The 20105-nt window shown below is 41.1% G+C and overlaps 1 protein-coding gene across 1 annotated transcript; it reads left to right on the top strand.

Moving 5' to 3' along the window:
* Window positions 1-2302: 2302 nt before the first annotated feature.
* Window positions 2303-16403, top strand: micall2a (mical-like 2a). The gene is made up of 17 exons (XM_080723305.1): window positions 2303-2521; window positions 2863-2911; window positions 5261-5402; window positions 5553-5722; window positions 6380-6510; window positions 6597-7121; window positions 7264-7454; window positions 8866-8929; window positions 9367-9563; window positions 10131-10253; window positions 10420-10484; window positions 10625-10748; window positions 13017-13119; window positions 14186-14259; window positions 14644-14758; window positions 15051-15097; window positions 15366-16403. The coding sequence occupies exons 1-17, from the start codon at window positions 2379-2381 to the stop codon at window positions 15443-15445; spliced, it is 2343 nt and encodes a 780-aa protein (XP_080579431.1). The 5' UTR covers window positions 2303-2378; the 3' UTR covers window positions 15446-16403.
* The last annotated feature ends 3702 nt before the right edge of the window (window positions 16404-20105 follow it).

The raw sequence follows: 20105 nt of genomic DNA on the forward strand, positions 1-20105 counted from the left end.
CCCAAGTGTGGCCTTTCAAAACATGTGTAGATGTTGTGTGACAGCGCCCCCCTCTGGACATACACATTCTTAAAACATCACTTCAGACAGGGCAATGCAGGGGGGGAAGCTTGTTCATTAATCATTACTGAATCATTGATACTTCATGTACCTGATGTGCTTCACGTGTTGCATGCACCCCTGTGAAACTTTTACAACAATGAGGTTTTTCTTTATATCTATTTTGCCAATTTAAATATCCCATGTGCCCCATTTCTGTAAATGAGGTCAGCTTGGGTTGCTCTCACATTTCAGGGAGACTCAAGTTCAACTGTACTGTATAAAACTAATTACATTTCCCATGTCAGACATTTGAAGATTGTTTAGTAGGTCTGTAGGTCAGAATTGAGACTGCCTTTCGAGACTTGATTAGTGAAATGCTTTTGAAAATCAGTTTTGTTTCCCGTTATGGTTATTATTCTAAAATTATATAGGACAACTAACTGGGTCAAAACCTTTATTTGACCCTACTTAGTCCAAATACTGAGGTCTGCCCCATCCTACACAAAGACCAGCATTGTAGGAAAAACTCCAAGATCCCACCATTGATTCTCCCCCAAGTCCACTGACCTCATTATACTGGCTGGCAAATTTCATACATCTTTATCAAATAATTTCATCTTCACTCTTGGTGGAGCAAATAAGCTTAATTAAAGCATTATTCTAGACATTTGTATTAAACTGAATGACGGTTGAGGCTTTTGTCCTGAGCATAAATTCTGATACAAATGAGAAAAGGACAACAGCTTTGTCAAATTACAATTCAGTGCTCATTAGAGGCCAAGCCTATATTATTTTCTCAAAGTATCCACTGCAACCCACTGTGAACAAAATTGATCGATTGTTGTATATAAATAGATGTCATGGATTTACATAATTTAAATTTCTGATGATTTATGTTATATGAGATACTTAAATGGTTTCCTGTTGAAATAAGCTTTTCATGGATCTCCTTTTAGTAGACCTTGTACCAGTGAACTGTACCGTCATGAATCTGTACATTTTCCTATGCAAACTTCTAATAAAGCCTTCAATCAATCAATCAATCAATCAATCAATCAATCATAATTTGATGATCAGCGAAAGCAGCAAAGCCTACTTAATCAAACCAAAAGGTCACTTGTGTGTGTGTGTGTGTGTGTGTGTGTGTGTGTGTGTGTGTGTGTGTGTGTGTGTGTGTGTGTGTGTGTGTGTGTGTCAATTTAAAGTTTGAGTCCATAAATTATGAGAAACCTTTAAGATTTAAATAGTTATAGGCCTATAAGGGAGTGGGACACATCCATACTGCAGTATAGCCTATATAGGCCTACTAGTGGCCAGGGGCACTGCATGAATCTCTTGGGACTTGGGCCCCATGGAATTACATCAAATTGGGCCCCATGGCACCCCCAACTCTGAAAAATAAATCCATTCCAGAACCTAATATTCGACCCATACAAGGCTCAGCCAATACCGCATGGATTACCCAAAAATAGTAGGCTAATAGCCTAACCATATTGTGTTAGTAGGCCAGGCCTACACTTTTTAAAATAACATATTTTAATACCCAGTTTACTTTTAGAGGTTATATGATCATAATTCCCATATAGCCTATATTGACCATAATTAATTCTATGAAAATAAACAATGCACATCCATCAAAACGCCAATGAAGGGGGAGGGGAGGGGGGTCCCTGATTTTCATCTCTGGGAGTTCCAGCAAAATTAAAACTTCAAGCTACTTTCACCCCTGGTTTCGGGGGGGCCACCAGAATCCTAGAGCCGACCCTGCTCCAATGGGGTTGTTTACTATAATATTTTGTGGCTTGAGGTCAAACGGGGAACTTGGGAGGGCTATCTAATCAGACAGACTTTAGAAAACGCCCCGCGTGCTAAAATTAGGCTACTGCTCTTTTTCTAATCAACAGCATATTGCGCGGCCCACCACGGTCGTGAAAGGTGAAGTGTCTTGTGTGTTAATTAGTCTAATGAACCTTCCCTGTGGCGGTGTGCTGGTGGTTCATTATTATTCACGCCGGTGGTGGTGGGTGCATCATTCAATGGCCGTTGTGTTTCTTCTCAGGTAAAGAGAGGAAACCGGACGCAGCTGCTACATTAGAAAGGCTTCAGTTCAGTTCGTGGTCGTCAAACACACACACACACACACAGAGGAGAGCACCGGGATTTCTATTCTCTTCTGGCGACGCGTCTTTTCCTCCTGCAGCTGTGTGTGTGTGATAGATAGCGGTGCCCCTTGTCCTGCTTTCACCGTGTGTGCAGCGTGTCCGCCGTGTCTGTGAGGCTGTGTAAACTGTTGTCTGGGAGGCAGTTAAACCTAAACGGCGAGGAGAAGGGAGGATATGGCAGCCATCAAGGCGCTGGAGCTGTGGTGCAAGACGCAGTGTGAAGGCTATGAAGATGTGGCGGTCACCAACATGACAACTTCATTCAGGAGTGGATTAGCGTTCTGTGCCATTATCCACAAATACAGACCGGACCTCATGTAAGCTTGCGTTTCATCGTCACCAGCCCCGTTCCCTCACCTCACCACGCACGCACCACTCACAATTCATGTCAAAGATTCACCCACTTAAAACGCGAACAAAAATAAATGTGGGCTCATGGGCAGACTGTAACCTGTAGGCTACCACCTGCAGTCAATTAATAATTGATTTGCATTTTCCTCTGGATCTTAATTAGCCTATGTAAAAATGCTGTCAGTGGTAGACTATCACACACACACACACACACACACACACACACACACACACACACACACAATTTAATTATCTAATTAATGTTTTAATTTAACTTGCCATCTATTTGATGTCTTTCTTTTCCCAGAGACTTTAAAGCTCTCAGTAAAGAGGATACGTTTGAGAACAACGACTTGGTAAGATGTCACCCAATTTTGTTCAACACTTTTCCTTTGTTTAGTTGTTTTGTGTGTCTGGAGAACTTTATCTAAAAGACCAGACAAACATCAATTCTAGGTTTTTAAGAATTCTTTAAATGTAATGGTAATCAGGTTAAATATTTAGTTTCAAGTTAACAGGTTGGTCATTGTAGAGTCTACTAATACAGTTTGTAATGGATTAATATGACAATCAGTAATTTCTATCCCAGGTAGTGTCAAGTTTAGAACTAATTTCAAACTTGAAATATTCAGTCTTTCTTCTTGTTACCTTTGGCCATTTGACCTAGTTTCTTTGTACCCCTCCAGGGTGACCTAAACCATGCAGAGCCCCCCTTGGCTTCCTACATCTGAGGATTACAGGGCCCTTGCACAGTAAAAATCCTCAGTCTTCCTTCATCCATTGTGTAGCTCCGAGGGAGTACAAATGGAACCAAGTTGACCCGTAAGGGTCCATCTGTACTCTCACAGAGTTACATTGACTGAGCATACAGAGCTGATCTCTCTACCTGGCTGGGTCCCCCCGACAGTGTGAGCAGAGAACCTGAGCTCAAACAGAGGATCTGCAGGGTATTCATTTTGAATGAGGCTTACTGTCACAGGCCACTTGATCCTCACGATACTTGGTCCATTTTAAGACTGGTGTGGTGTCATGACACACTCCTGGAGGGTTAATTCAAGAAGAGTAATTTCACGTGACACAGTTTTGTCTTCAGGAGAACATGGTGTGTCATAGTGTGTTTAATTAGGCTTGTCCAACTTTTGGCTAGCTGAGGTCTTAGGCGACTCGTATTGAAATAATAAGCTGTTTGAGATTTTTTTTAAATTTGATTTATTTTTAAATAAATGGCAGATTGCATTGTTATAATCTTTTTCTCACAGGTTGCCACTGGCATTTATTTTTTTGGAAAATGTACAACAAACTGCCTCACAAAGCCAGTCATTGTGTCTTCATGTTTTCTTGTGTTGCTGTACTGTACATTCATTGGCAGACATGGTATTCGGCACTGCTGTTAGATTTTAATGAGCATGTCCCATGTGATCCTAAACAATGACCTGATATCCTGCTCCCTCCATCCTCCTGTTCATTTACTTTTCTGTTTTTGTATCCACAAGACTGAACAGGAAACGTGCTATTCATTATACAGCCCTTGTCCAGAGCCCCACGTGTCGGGTCACGACATGAATTCAGTGCTGCTTCTCTATTTATAGAAAACCTCCTTTGTCTTGAGAGTTTTCAAATAATTCTGGGAGCAACCTTTTAGTGCCTGACTTGGTGTAGTGAAACAAGTAACAGGTTTTTAGATTTAGTTTTTGCCCAACCCAGATGCTAACATGTCTGCATCACGCTTAAGAGTTACCTTAAAGAGGTGGTGCCATAGTTTTGTACTTTTTCTGGTGTCTAGGAGGTTGACAGTATTTCATTAGACCCCCTAGTGTGGTTGTTATGAGCAATTATGTATTCCCTTTGCATTTTGGATTTCTACCTTGAGGCTGCCACCTTGTGGGTCAAAAGTGCAGATCCAAAAACACAGAGTGACATCACTCTATCTGGGGATGATCATCCCCTCCCCTTTTACCATTCACCCAACACTGTGGGTGTGGCTAACTTCAGCTGGGTTACCACCCACCATGACAACCAGGCATACTTAATGAACTGGTGGCCACATAAAAACCTAATTTTAACTCTTTCTGTACACTTTTTGGGAAAGTCTTCCTCCTAGTATAATCATAATACCTGATAATCATGTGGGGGGGGGGGACCATGGCACTTCACTTCACTTTAAGCTGTCTCTCCACCAAACAGACTACTTCCAATGGCTTCAGACTGTTAGTCTGTTGTGGGAGGTGCTCTCCATTCCGTCATGTCTCCACTCCGACAGTGACTTCTTATTGTTGGAGTGGCAACACTTCCATAGAGGTCATGGTTAGTGTCGGAATGGAGACATGTCGGAAAGGAGACATGTCGGAATGGAGACATGCACTCGTCTGTTGTAGTCTGCTGGCCTTAGTTGGCAAACTTTGCATTTAAAAGTCGTTTAGGCTTGCTTCTGCACGAGTAGCAGACTAGAGGTCTACAGTGGAATATTTACCCCCTCATCACCACAACGGTTGGCCAGGATGGCAAACGACTGAACATGTTCAGTTCTTCATCGACGGGTTCCGACAGCGCTATCGGCGGCAAACGGCTCTTGCGTTGGCAACTTGTCGGCAGCAGACGCTTTCCGACACTGAATCGCGGCCGAATCTGCGCGGTGGAAAGATGCCTTTACATAGTGTCATCTGGTCAGAGTGTTTGTGTTTATTTATTTTTTTCTACCTCCCCAGGCGTTCCGGATTGCTGAAGAGAAGCTGGGGATTCCTGCCTTACTCGATGCAGAAGACATGGTGGCCTTAAGGATCCCAGACAGACTGAGCATTCTCACCTATGTTTCTCAGTACTACAATTACTTCAAAGGACGCTCTCCCTGTAGGAATGCTCTGAATTATTTATTTTTTCATGAATTATTTATTTTCTCATACATTTGCAAGATTTTCCAAGAGTTCCTTCTTTTAAGTGTCTACCACGATTGTTCTTTAATTGACACATTGTCTTTTGTTTTCCTTTCTTTTTCTTCAGTGGGAGGTGTAAAAAGGCCAGCAGAGGGCTCCAAGGAAGAGCCATCAGAAAAGAAGAATCTCCCTGTGGTTGCCAAAACCTTTGTGTCTAAAACAGCCAATTGTTCACCTTCCAAGTTGACTGCTGATACCTCGACCAATTCCAAAACAAATCGAGCTGCTGCTGATAAGGTCAGTATTCGACAACATAACAATTACGATCTTCAGTTAAGTTTAAGACTATGTTTACAAACCATAGATTATATACTTAAAGTTATACCATGTAACTTTTTTTATAAAACAAATCTTAAAATTGTCCTAACTGTTAAATCGCTAAAGTTTTAGAACACCCACTCCGTTATTTTCAGCTTCTAAAGCCTTCTCTTTATATGTTTTCTATGATCCTGACCGGGGCCCGGTTTTCGCGGAAAAATTACGTCATCATACACTACCGGCCAATCACAGCGAGGGTTATACACTGCCGGCCAATCACAGCGCATCTTGAAGTGGGGTCGCTATCACAATAGGGCGGCCATATTTGTAGGCGCCCGTGTGTCTCTATACTCGGGTGAAGGAGTCCGTTTCTCCGGAATGCCTGAACGCACAGGAACCAGGGACCCCTCTAAAGATAGATCTCGGCGAGGTGGAGGCAGACGCGGGGGTGTGAGGCCCGGTCCGCGGCGAAAAATGGCCGAAAGATGCGGACGCGACCGCGGTTTGCTATAGAGCTACTGACCACTAGTTGAGCAACTTACACAGTATAGCTTTAAAGTACATAAATGGAAGAATATATATTATCTTCAAACATGGTCATATGAGTGAGTTTGAATTTCTTCTTGACTTCCTCAGAAGACAGTCCTGGCTGAAAGCGCCAATAAAACAGGGACACTCAATAGCAAATGTGCTGCATGCAAGAGCCATGTTCATCTGGTGCAGAGGCATTTTGTGGAAGGGAGGCTCTATCATAGGAGCTGCTTCAAGTAAGAATTCAATTTCAATACATCCTGTGAGTCTTAATTACAAGTTGTTCACCGTGCTAACCATTGCATGTTAAAACTTAACCCAGATGCAGTGAATGCTCCAGTGTGCTCCACCCTGGAGCTTACAAAGCCGGGAAGGCACCAGACACTTTCATCTGTAATGCTCCTTGCAAACCGTCCTCCTCTGGGGCCACGATCGAAAACGGACCCACCGGTGCCGTCCTCAGACGAAACGGTGACAGCCAAACCCGTCCCGCCCCGCGCCCCTCCTCGGTGCTGTCCATCCCTCCAAAGAACGTTGTCCTGAAGTCTGCTGATCCTGCCCCGGCCCCTCTGTCCTGGACAGCCGCAGCCCAGAAGACGCAAACGGCTCGACAGAGGTTCTTCCAGGCCGCTGAGCTGGTCTCGGAGGTCCCAGACAAAAATGGGTGGCCTTCGGGGACCACGGATACTAGTTTTGGGAGGCTGAAGGCCCCCCCGAGTCATGAGCAAAACTGCAAAACGGGGGCAACAATTGGCAAAACAGGGGCAACAATTGGCAAGAATCTAGTGGAGGAAAACTGCAACAATAACAACTCCCGGCGCTTTGTCATCAGAACGGCAGAAAGAAGGTGAGAGACTGGATGTCAAATTTGGTCACATTTGTAAATTTGGTCACATTTGTAATCCCCCCCCCCAACCCTCCCGGCTGGCTTTGATTTCGTCTTATGATTTTTAATCTGAAGGCTACCCTCTCTACCCTTCTGTCTCCAGGTTTGGAGAGGAGCCAAGACTGTCAGACAATATCGGTTTGAGAGTGGATAAGTGTCAGACAGGCCCAGTGGAGAAACGGGCAGGACATCCCTCCATCAGCCATACAAAGAAGGAATCCCAATGCCTGGATGCCATCAATAACAACACCACCACCACCACAAAGCCAACACCTGGATACTTGAGCAGCAAAGGTAAGCAGCAGTGGTGGACTATAATGAAGTAAATGGTAAATGGTGCATTTATATAGTGCTTTTATCCAAAGCGCTTTACAGAGATTGTGCATTACATTCACCCATTCACGCACACATTCACACACCGGTGGCGGAGGAAACCATGCAAGGCACCAACCTACTCACCGGGAGCAATTAGGGGTTCAGAGTCTTGCCCAAGGACCCTTCGACATTAACTCAGGGGGAGCCCGGATTCGAACTGGGAACCCTTCGTGCTCTAATAACGGTTTCTCTACCCCTGAGCTATGCCGCCCCATAGTACATTTACTTGATTACTTATCTCCGCCACCGTTGCCCCTATCCATGCCAAACTTTGCACCCACACTCCTTGGCTGCCAAACCACAACCTCCACCCCTCATTTCTCACATGGCCCTCTTCTAGTGCCACCATGAGGCTGATTCTTGCAAAACACATTTTTGGACCTTGCTCCTACAGATTTTGCCCTAAAATCACGCAAAGCGGTACACAGTATCTCTAAAGTCATGTAATCAACATTAGTGGGAACGTTTCAGGCAAAAATCGTGCACTTTATGAAAGAAGCATGAAATTTGGCACACAGTTAGAACATGCCATATGGAACATTTTTGGCTATAGGGGCATCGCAGATTTGTCTTGGGAAACTTGTGGGAGCCAATCAAAGTTGGGCTCTCATAGACTTTACTATAGAGTAAAATAATACAAAAAATAAATATGCTTTAAGTAGCATGTGAGGGGTCAAACTAGGTGTTTTTCGGGATTCTGAATCCAATGCAAGCATTTGTTTTGCACGAAAAACATTCCTTTCTGAGAAACGGCCACCACAAAACTGTTGAAAAGTGATGACTCATCACTAAACCATACTTTTATCACTTATATGGGGTCCGTTTTTAGCCCAAGGAATGGTTTTCCTGCAAAATAAATGTTTGCATTGGATTCAGAATCCCGAAAAAACCTAGTTTGACCCCTCACATGCTACTTAAAGCATATTTATTTTTTGTATTATTTTACTCTATAGTAAAGTCTATGAGAGCCCAACTTTGATTGGCTCCCACAAGTTTCCCAAGACAAATCTGCGATGCCCCTATAGCCAAAAATGTTCCATATGGCATGTTCTAACTGTGCCAAATTTCATGCTTCTTTCACAAAGTGCACGATTCCATCAAAATACTGCCCGAAACGCCTGCACTACATGGATCTGTCCCATTTATCATATTCACCCATTTTCACCCATTTCCCCAAAGTGTTTTTTTCTTTATTTTCTTTTACTCTGCATTCACTAAATAGTGTGAAACAAAATGAGGTTGTAATGAGTAAGCATTACATCCATCCATTTATTTTTTGAACCTGAGTTCCTCCTTTTTCTGTTTGTCTGAATGCATTTGTCTTTTGCAGTTGATCTGGGCCCTAATCACTGGCAATCAATGCTCAAGCCAGTTAAAACGGAACCAGGACGGAGGTGAGTCTGCTCTCAACAAGCTTAATAATCATTAATCCAATGTAGCTCACTGGATAGGGGGAAAAAGGCTATGTCACTCAGGTGGAAAAAAATAACTCGACATTTGACCTTGAGACCTGACCATTGAGCTCATTCACTCTCCAGAATGCCGGTTCATCCTGCTTCGCCCATCTCTGTTCTTGTTGACTGGCTCAGAGTGAAGCCCCTCTCTCTGTCCCCCACCTTACCATATCCCAAGAAGTGCCATGCCTGAATCTATCCCTGCTCTGTCACTACATACTAATTCCTCTATTGTTTTCACCTCTCACCGTTTCAAAACATGAGGTGAGGCCTCTTAATTTACCTAAAATGTTTAAATATGCGTGATCTAAAAGCACTCGAAACATCACTTTTGGCCATTCTTTACATTGTGTCACATTTAGTCTCATTCTTGGCAGAAGTCCAGAAGCCGATGGACTGACCGTGGCTGAACCACATGAACCCGATTTCCTCTCCAAGCCTCCTTCGGACATTTCTGTCAGTACAACGTCAACTCCACCACCTACTGTATCTCCACCAGCTTCTGTTGCGGTTGCTCATGCATACCACCAGGATCTCTCTCATCCAAAACCCCATCCAGTGTCTGAAAATATGGGTAAGTTCTTCATGTGCATATTGTTCATCACAGTGTATGAGTGTAATACTTAAGTAAATGATGCATGTACATATATAGCGCCTTTATCCAAGGCGCTTTACTATGATTGTGCATTACATTCACACACGCAGTCATACACCGATGGTGGAGGAAACCATGCAAGGCAGCAAAGGCACCAACCTGCTCATCGGTAGCAATTGGGGGTCTTGCTCAAGGACACTTGGACACTTAACTCTGGGGGAGCCCGGTATCAAACTGAAAGCGGACGCTCTACCTCCTGAGCCACTGCCGCCCTATACAATATACTTAATATAATTAATAAAGCAAAATGTTAATACGACTGAGAAATTAAACAGTGAAATCCTCAGTATAATTTAACTCTTGTATGTAATGTAACAAACCAGAGTGTTCAAATGTAACCAAATTGACCTATTTGTACTCTGTAACAAATGAGTAAAATGAACACTCAATGAACAGTGTGCTGAGATTAGGAAAATGACTAGATGAGGTGTGTGTGTGTGGTATTAGTGTTATAGCTATTTGTTAACCTTCCTGTCATCATTTCAGGCTTAGATCATGGGAACTACTACCCGACCATCACAATTCCATCCTCCTGGTCCACTATGCACTCTATTGGCTCTTCCATGACTGTTCCAGCAAATGACAGAGACACAGAGACTGGTTGCCCAGGTTTGGCCCCTGTCTTGATTCTTTTTGTCCATATTGTGTTATTTTTTGTTTCTTTATGTAATGAATATTTCAACAGAAAATTACTGAAGTGATGTAATTTGTGACCATGAGTTTGGGAAAAGCCGCCATAAAGGGTCCATCTAATCCTATTTTATCTACCTCTTAGCTTCTAAAAAGGGAAAGTATTTGTCACCCACCAACGCCTCCAGTCCTGAAATGAGGTCACCCTCTGTAAGCTCTCTCCCTTAAGTCTCTTAAAAGATTAATTAACAGCAATGCAAAATATGATTTCATTACATTCCCAGCGATATGTTGTCGGTGTAAAATTTTCAATCATGAATCGTGACACTTTTGGTTCTTGCTTCTGCCAGGCCAAGTCTCATCACATTCCAATGGATCAGATTGAGAGGGAGTTGGATGAGATTGAGACAAACCTGAGTAACTTGGAGAGGGAGGGAGTTGGGCTGGAAGAGAAGCTACGCAGCTTTGAACAAGGTACTTTTCCACTTGTTCTGTGTCATCACTTCCCCAACTCGGCACTTCCATTTGTTCTGTGTCATCGCTTCCCCAACTCGGCACTTCCTGTCACTTCCTCTGTTCCCACTTAAAAAAATGGAAATCATAACAAAAACAACATCCCACTTCCACCCTTTTCTGAACTCAAGGCAGTACAGGATCTTGATGGATAATTTTCCATATCTGTGCCCTTTGACGCAGCATGAATGACCACTTCACAAATCTGTACTTTACAAACATCCCTATATCCTTCTACTCCAGTGTGAATAGTTCCCGTTTAGAGTCGCGTTCTCGTGCTTAGACTGTTGACCATAGGGGATGCACATAGTCGACTACAGCTGGAGAGATCTGTGACAAGCCATTCCAAATGCATCTCTCATAAAATGAGTTGGGGCAAAAACAAACCACAGGGAGTATAACACTCTGATCGCTTTGAACCGATATTGTGTGTTATGACAAAAGTTACACCTAACCTGAGACTCTTCTTTTGCTTGACTCTCGCCATTTGGCAAGTACAGTATACTGTATTTAATTTCAAACCTCCCAAACATGTGACCTCTATTCATAATGCAAGAATACAATTGGGTGTTACTCGAGATTTAAATGCAGCCATAGCATTGTGAAGGATGTTTTTGACACTTGACAAACGTTTGGACAATGTTAGTTGTGCTATGAGAGAAATTAAAGGACAAATCTGGACAATTGACTTGGCTTAGTCTAAATTCATTGGGAATATACCGCTCATTGAAGCTTGCACATCATTGGTTGCTTTGGGTGCATTTATATAAAATATTCCCAGACAGAATTGGTCAGATAAAATGTAATGCATTTAGAAATCTCAGCACTTTGAACTCCATATGGGGAATAAAGGTCTTGCCCTTTACATTGTACTGTAATTGGAACGGATTGTCTGCCTCAACTGCTCAGAATCTGTCCATAGCATTAAGATGGGGTTAATTTTGTATAAATAAGTCTGTGACTTTGTGTATCCCAGATTTTAGTGTATCAAATCAGTGACTGAGCAGAAACCACGAGTGTTTGACACCATGAGTGTTTGACAAGTAAAAACAATTTGTTCAATATTAAGACATGGCCCCTGAATTTCAGATAACAGAGAATTGGCATTCATATTAAATATATAATTGATATAATAATCTGTAGCTCTCACAACACCTTGTTTATCAGTAATAGGCACCTTGCTGTTAAGTGGAAATTGTCTTAATCTGTGATACAAGAGTTTTACTAGCTGTCTTACTAGCTGGCTTTCTGTAAATAAGAAGACAATGTAAAGATTTGCATGATCCCTATTGAAAATTGAGGTAACGCAGACTACAACAGATCATTCTTCAATTGTGAGATTGGTCAAATTCACATTTCCAGGCAGGCACTGTTTTTCTGTTGAGGTGCAGTGTTTTCCAACTGACATTTATGATGACCTTAAGTTTAAAGTGATGAATTAATAATCTTACTCCCCATCTGCAATACTTCTGCAAAACCTGGGGGGGGGGGGGGGGGGGGGGTTGCCGTTTCATTAGAGCGACTCCAATGCTGAAGTAATTTAGATCGGTATATCAAACATCAGAATTCTCACTGGGGTACATTAAAATGTTAAGATCCTGTTCCATTGGCAGGTGCATAGAGCACAGTAACCCTGGCTGTTGGGACTGGTCACCTGGTGATGGTCACATAAGTGTATTGGCACCCTATTGTAGTATTTATTCTTCCACCGCAGTTCTGGCATGGCACAGCCATCCAGTCATTGCTATAGCAATCAATTGAAAATGCAATCGTGTAGTAAAGTGCTTTGTTTTGTGGAGTAGTCTGAATGTTGACAACGTCTGACTTGTAGCCAATCTATTTATTTCAACATTTCTCTTTTTAATCCCTTTTCAACCATGCATCTGAGGATAATATGGGCAACAAATCTCATGCTTTTAACTTCTTGTCACAATCTCCTACTGATCTAATACTGTATGAAGTTTAAACCTATTTGAACATCAGTTTAACTCCAGGTTCTTATTTACTGACTACTTACATAAGAATGTGGTTTCTTTTCCGTTTTGGATTACAATTGAATATGACTGGTATCGAAGGTACATTTACTTGATTATATTAGATGCATTATGAATTGGTAACGGAGAGTCATACCTCAACAGTGAAGAAGGCTACCTGTAGGCAGCTACTCTTCATGTTGGGTATTCAAGGTATATATTTAATGGCTTTTAAAACTGGGAATTACCTTTTCAGAGGGGAAGGGAGACATTTTGATGGACCCACTAATGGTTGACTGGTTCAACCTTATCAGAAAGAAACAGATGTACATCAGGAGGGAATCTGAGCTTGTATACATGTGAGTATCTTGATCGTCTGTTCTCAAATGTAAGATTTTTCAATGTGTGTCATAATATTCTGCATACTGTCCCATAGTTCCTGGTAATTGTTTTTTTTAATTGCTCACAATAAACATCTGATTTTAATCCCTAATATACACACAATGGATAAATATAGAAACGGTTCGTTACCTGGCATCAATGGTTTTAATGCTATTATACTCATATGTCACACAATGGATAAATATAGAAACAATTCGTTACCTGGCATCAATGGTTTTAATGCTATTATACTCGTATGTCAATGTTCTGTATTTAACTCTGTTGTAATGAACTAGTGTGTTTAACATCATACTGTTTAACTTGGGACCCATTCATTCTCCAAAAAATGTTTTGAGACATGAAAGAAATGTGCAATATACTGTATATTCTGAGGTTTCTCTCTGAGGTTTGCTCATTCTTAACATTGACTTTTTTCTTTTTTTGTGTATTAATTGGATTTGTCGTGCAATATACTGTATATTCTGAGGTTTGTTCTTTCTTAACACATCGGGTGCCCACGTGGTGTCTACAAGCCAATCTCTTTGATGTCGCTGGAGGCCCACGACGCGTTTGACGCGTTTTACAGTAAACTATACTGTACTGTAGCTACTGCACTTGGCTGCCGCGGTGATGAAACAAACTCCATTTCCCAACATGCAGCGCGCAATTACGTCATCCGGACGCGCTGTGTGTCTCGTTGACTTCCTGTCTAACGGCTGCACAAAAACGTGGTTTTCTCCTAATCTAGCTTTTAAATCACTTTCATTTCAAAACGGCAGCCTCTTCTACCTGCCATAACACAAACAATGTGGCTTAGAAATGATAAAAAACGGTCCTGACTGAAAGAAAAGATTTTCGCGAAATAAACAGGACATACTCCGATTACATTTACTCGGATTACTTTTCTCGCCAGTACTCTCGCCGGTAGGTAGAATGACGCGTTGCCATGGGCACCAGCAACACACACACGTCATACATCCGGGCACTCGATGTGTTAACATTGACTTTTTCCTTTTTTGTGTGTGTATTATTGGATATGTTAAGAGTGAAGACTCAAGACCTTGAGGAACAACAGCCAAGTGTGGAGGGGGAACTTCGGAGGCTGTTGGAGAAGCCAGGTGTGAGGGCGCTTGTGCACCTGAATGTTCATAAAATCTTAGTTTCACCAACACACAACACTCACTTCTGCATATTCATCTAAAGCCTGATGCATACATACTTTGTCACATGGCGGCATTGTGTGCCAAAATAGCCGACCTACAAGCCCACACAGCGCGTCTCATCCCCGATGCATTGTGAGCGTGTAGATCTGCCATTTATGACACGTGACACAATCTGTGCGACGGGACAGATCTCTGCATTTGCCTCCAACACCGACGTCTGCATTTACTTCCAGCACTGATATCTGCATTTGTGTCCCGACACTGACACGGATGTCAGTGTGCAGATGTGATGTCTGTATTTACGTCTACGACACTGACATGTGCATTCACATTTTACAGATGGTTTGAAGTCCACTGAAGAGCAGCAACGGCAGCAGAGGCTGATGGAGAGACTGGTGGAGATAGTGAACGGTAGAAATGCCATCGTGGAGGGCTTGGATGAGGACAGGCTTAGGTAACAAGGGGGACCTTTTCTGGTTAATGTTACAGGACTCATTAAAAAATAATAACTCTGTATCAAATATTTTGGCTTCTACTGTAAAGCACTTAAGTCGACTGTACGACTTATGGTAACAATAGCCGATCTACAAGCTCACAACACTTAAGCGTTGTGAGCTTGTAGATCTGATATTTTCACACATGCGCACAAATGATTTTGGAAAGATTGCCTAGAATGACGTGCACGGAATGACATGCCCAATTAAGTATGTATTTTAGTTGAATAAGGCTGGTTTTGACATTTTCAGGGAAGTGGAAGAGGATCAGCTGTTAAATGAGATGATGAAGAATCTTGGTGAGTATTGCTGAATATGCTTGATTTAAAAAAAAAAACATTCCAATAGATAGGCACAGAATTCCTGAGTGGTATTAGTGTATTGGTCTGCGAGGGTCCCTCCTGTGTGTGAATTAAACCCATGAGGAGCGGTTTTCTGATATAATCATGTGTGTGTTGGTGTATAAATGGAGTCATTTTAAAGGGTGTGTAAAAGTCTTGGCTTGACTAACACTCAAGATATTACACTAATACACTGTTCCTTTTTCATAATCATTATGGCGAACAGGGGTAAAGAAATCCAAAACTAAGAGGACATCCTCAATCTCCAAACTGTTCAGGCGGAGAAGTAAACGAGTGGTGGAATGATGACATTTCAATGGAGCCTTTGTTGGCTCCTACAGGCTGTGAAAAGCGTGAGCATGTGTGATTTGATTTGAGTGCATTGATAATGTTAGTGTTTTTATATTTGAATGAGAGCAGTTGGATATGGCAATGGATGTTAAATCAGGAAGGATGGGAATAGTATATTTTTTTCACAAGCCTATGTTCACAATATTTCCGACTTGATGATTAGCACGAATTTGGTTCACTTTAATATTCACTTTATAGTCACTTTACATTCTTGGTGGTGATGTTTAATATTCACTTTATAGTCACTTTACATTCTTGGTGGTGATGTTTAATATTCACTTTATAGTCACTTTACATTCTTGGTGGTGATGTTTAATATTCACTTTATAGTCACTTTACATTCTTGGTGGTGATGTTTGGGAAGTCACTTTACATTCTTAATGGTGTTGTTTTGGAAGTGAAAATGTATTATGTATGGAAAATAATGATTCATTAATTGCTTTATCTGGTGCTTTTTATTCACTTTTTGTTTTCACTTAAACTTTTCTTTGGGAAGAAGGTGATAATGGATGAAATAAGGTAATAACGTGATGGAATATCGGAACAATATTTATAATGACAGTTTAATTTAATCATCATGCTGAAGTATCCAAATGATGGTCTGGAGTACAGCTGTACATTCATTTGTTGGGACCAAAACAATGCATGTTGGTCCAAACTGTATTTGGCCACTGCTGAGATGAAATGTATAGCAAACGCTGGTTCCATTCAACATTTTGATTTTAAAAATGGGATGTTGTGGTTCACAGCAGAACCTTCTGTAATGGTTCTGCTGTGTTTTATTTTAAATTAATGTTTTAATATTTATTTTAGGTTGCTGTGAGAAAAGACTGAGTGGTTTTAATATGTAGAGCCACACAGGTTGAGCTCCCTTGTTTTAACTGTAATTCTCCTTCTCTCACACTGTACTGTAGGTGGCAGCCTAGGTATGCATTAACGCAAGGATGGAACTCCAAAATCCAATTTGCCACAGTACAGACAGTTAATTTCTTTGCTAATTTTATAAATGCTGCAAAATGTTCAGCTTTGCTGATGCAATAATGTTATGTGAAAGAGGATTAGGCAGAGCAGTAGCTTATGGCCTGGGAAGGCTTATAAACTATAGGTTTTATTGAGCTCTTTATCTTCAAACCCAGTTTAATTAAACATTACTCTTTACTAATATCTGCTAAAGAATTGCTCCATACCTGGGCTATTATAATGTTCAAATTTCAAACATTGTTGATGTGCATAGTCACTCATCTGTGAAAAAGCCTGTTCCCACCATTTGTAAGCGATGTGTTAACACTGTAATGGCTTGTGGCATTTTTAGAAGTGGTAATATGTTATACTTTGTGTACCCAACATTATTTATTTATATAATTTTTAAATAAACTTTTAAATAAACTTTAAAATCTAATAAATCCTCTTAAGATTACTCCATATATGAGGTTGATTTATTTGCTTAACAATTTCCAAGTTGAATTTTAAATATCTCTGGGCTGGATATCTTGTCATTGCACAACTGATCACCAGTTATTCTTCAAGTACCACAAATAACTGTTGCTGCAACCAGCAATGTATCATTGTGCCTTGTGGTGCCAAAGACTTGAAATCTCTTTCTTTAAAAAAAAAAAAACGAATTACCTAATACCATTGTATGAGTGTCGGACACAAATATCCGATCTACAAGATCTCAATTCATCACAATGCATGAGAGATTGTTGCTCGGCTGTTTGTGCTCATTTTAATGAAAAGTATTAAGAGCCTGTGACTAAATAGCTATACTTGATCCATTGGAACACACAGGTTCTGTTTTCCATTTCCTGAAAGTAGTGGTTTTGGACATACAAGGTTTCTTGGGCTGGTGGCGGCAAATATCAGTTTCTACTTTTAAAAGCGCACACAAGCCTGGGACCTCTTGGCATCAAAGCTGTACAGTGTCATTCACATACTTAAATCAATGCATGCTTTTAATGTGGGTTTTTAAGCAAGGCATCAAGATAATTTGCTCACGTCAATTTTCACAGCTACTTAGGAACTACATAGCCCCCATTTTGAAATGCATGAAATTGTGATCACCAACTTGGAACACAATCTTTCTAGCTGAGCAGAGCTGGGGATGTTGGTACAGAATGCCATGCGTGATGTGGGTGACAGTCAAGACTGAATATGTGTGATATTAGAGTTAATTAAAGCTTTGCACCCCATCTACTGCAAATGCTTGCACTTCTGCAATTAAGAATCAAAGGCGAGGGCTTAGTGTCAGGGGGGTGTCTAATACATGGTTTTAACAGGAATGGGACCTGATTTGCCAAGCTCCTAGCGACAAGCATTAACAACAGCCTCAAATTAGAGGGACATTAATATTCATAAGTAAAACAATTCATCCTGTGAATGTGTGATGAAATGGAATCCTCTGAGGTGAGCTCTTGTGTCCAGGCTGCCATCGTTCATTAAAATATGCCATTACCCATGAAGTGCTTAATCTTTATGAAAGGGTGGTAAAAATCTGTTGGAGCCACTCTGACAGAAAGGTGGTAGCGGTAATGTCGTTCAGCAGTCTCATCACAGCACGGAATTCCTTTTAGTTGACAATGGAATCGATGTCCAACAGTGGATATCCTATATGTTACGTTATTATGGATATGTTTAAAAGGGAGTGGGTATAGCTGGCCCTGACCCTAGGTCTCTAAAGTCACCTTTCTGAAACTATCTGGCAACTTAAGGTATGGTTATGACCTGCAGAGAAATAAAGAGGGAGTCAGTATTTGTATTGTTTTTGTCAAATCTATTAAAGGTATTCGAACACACAGTGATCATTGAGGTTAGGTGTTATATTAATATATGTTAACTCGACTGCGCGTGTGTGGGGGTGGGTAGGTCTTTTCTTATTCAGGATGCCAGAGTCTGTGCCACTAGCCTGTAATTATGATCCTCGAGGTAATTTTATCAGGCTCATTAGCTCTGATGAGTAAACGAGAAGCGGGCCTCTAATTTATTGCCCATCCAGGCTGGAGACTTAATTCTCATCAGAGAGATCATAATATTTGTACAGAGAGACCGATATATATATACACGCTCAGTTACTAGGCTCTTAGGCCAACATTGAGGGTAAGAAGGAACTTTTAGGACTTAAATCCAGTAATTACAGTCTTTAATATTGGACTGATATGGAGACAGGCAGATAGGCTAATTGGGCATGTGCTTAAATGATTTCTATAGATGATGTCATTTGGAATGAGTAGACCACAGACAGAACATGTCACTTCTCTCTCTTCCGAGCTTTGATTTGAGCATGCATGCAATTGAAAGTTATAATATGGTTTTCAAAGCGTTGTGACTATCTTCCTGTATGAAATTAGATTCTCACACCTCTGCAGACAGAAATGGCATTGTTTTGTTCCCTGTGTGTTCAATGGCAGTGATCCATTTTCTGTGTCACAGAACGTGTGTTAAGGGAGCGGGGTAAATATGCTCACCATTTCAGTGTGTAGAAATTTGCATTGAGAAGAAATTATGCATGCTGGCTAGTGGAAATGAAATGTAGAAAGTCCATGACTGGTAGACTTGACAAGTGCAGCTTTCATCCATCTGAAATGAATAATTTTCACTTCCCTTAAACATCCCTAATCCAACCATGTTATCAGCGGGCATGCAGGATTCTGCCAGACTTTCTCCTCAACCGCACAGCAACTTTTAACTTGACTTGAGATTCTCAGCTGCAGTTGCTTACCACATGGTCTTAGGGACTCGCTCTTATCCGTTCCTGCTGGTTTTTGTGGATCAGTAAAATTCCTTAAGCACACAATATATACATAACGCAAGTCTTAATAGATAGCAGAATGTCTCACTCTACCCTTGCTGTGTGCTGCCTTAGAGGTTGACTTAATGCACTGTATTTTACCTCTGATTCACATTGGGCAGAGAGGATGGTATCTCCAAAAAAAAGGGAAACCGTTTGCTTGTTGACCCTTTGTCATCCATTTCAGATTCAGATTCCAGTGACACAGTAAAAACCTCAGTGTTCATTTAACTCAGAGTGTACAAATGGACCCGAAAGGGTTCCATTTGTACACACTCAATTTCACAATGAGTCCATTTGGTTCTCAGTGCAGCCTTTTCAAATACAACTTGGAAAGGCATATGCCAGTGAAGGGATTGGAATGGATATTCATAATAAAGTACTCATTTACAGTGGACTATATTCAAACCCCAGCCGTTTGACTTATGTTAAGGATTTATTCTCAGCAATATTATATTTCGGCTCTTAACTGCTATTTATGTACATGCATAATACTTTAATAAGCCCTCTTCCATATTCCAATCTATTTAAATGAGTAAATATAGCGTGTAGTGTGTGTACATTGACAATAAACAATTAAATGTGTAATTGATGTTTATGCCGTTAATCCCTGTGATAGCCCCTAATATGAAAGGTTACCTGGCTATTTTCAATATCCACTTATGCAGACGCCTCAGTTTGTGATAAGAATATTAACCTCATCAATTTCAGGTAACTTTCAATGCTTTAACATCTTGTCTTAAAGACCTATGCGTTAGCAGGAGTCTCAGCCTTGGCATTTAGTGACATTTTAAGCCTTTTACCAGAATCCAGACAGGGATTTGCAGTTTC

Source organism: Nannobrachium achirus (assembly GCF_963921795.1).
Source record: "Nannobrachium achirus genome assembly, chromosome: 4".
In the NCBI taxonomy this organism is placed as follows: Eukaryota; Metazoa; Chordata; class Actinopteri; order Myctophiformes; family Myctophidae; genus Nannobrachium; species Nannobrachium achirus.

Bases quoted from the DNA above. Each gene is read 5' to 3' on its own strand.
- micall2a (XM_080723305.1), top strand. From the start codon at position 2,379: ATGGCAGCCATCAAGGCGCTGGAGCTGTGGTGCAAGACGCAGTGTGAA. The intron at 5,403-5,552 runs GTAGGAATGCTC...CTTTTTCTTCAG, and splicing joins CTTCAAAGGACGCTCTCCCT to TGGGAGGTGTAAAAAGGCCA. The intron at 7,455-8,865 runs GTAAGCAGCAGT...TGTCTTTTGCAG, and splicing joins TGGATACTTGAGCAGCAAAG to TTGATCTGGGCCCTAATCAC.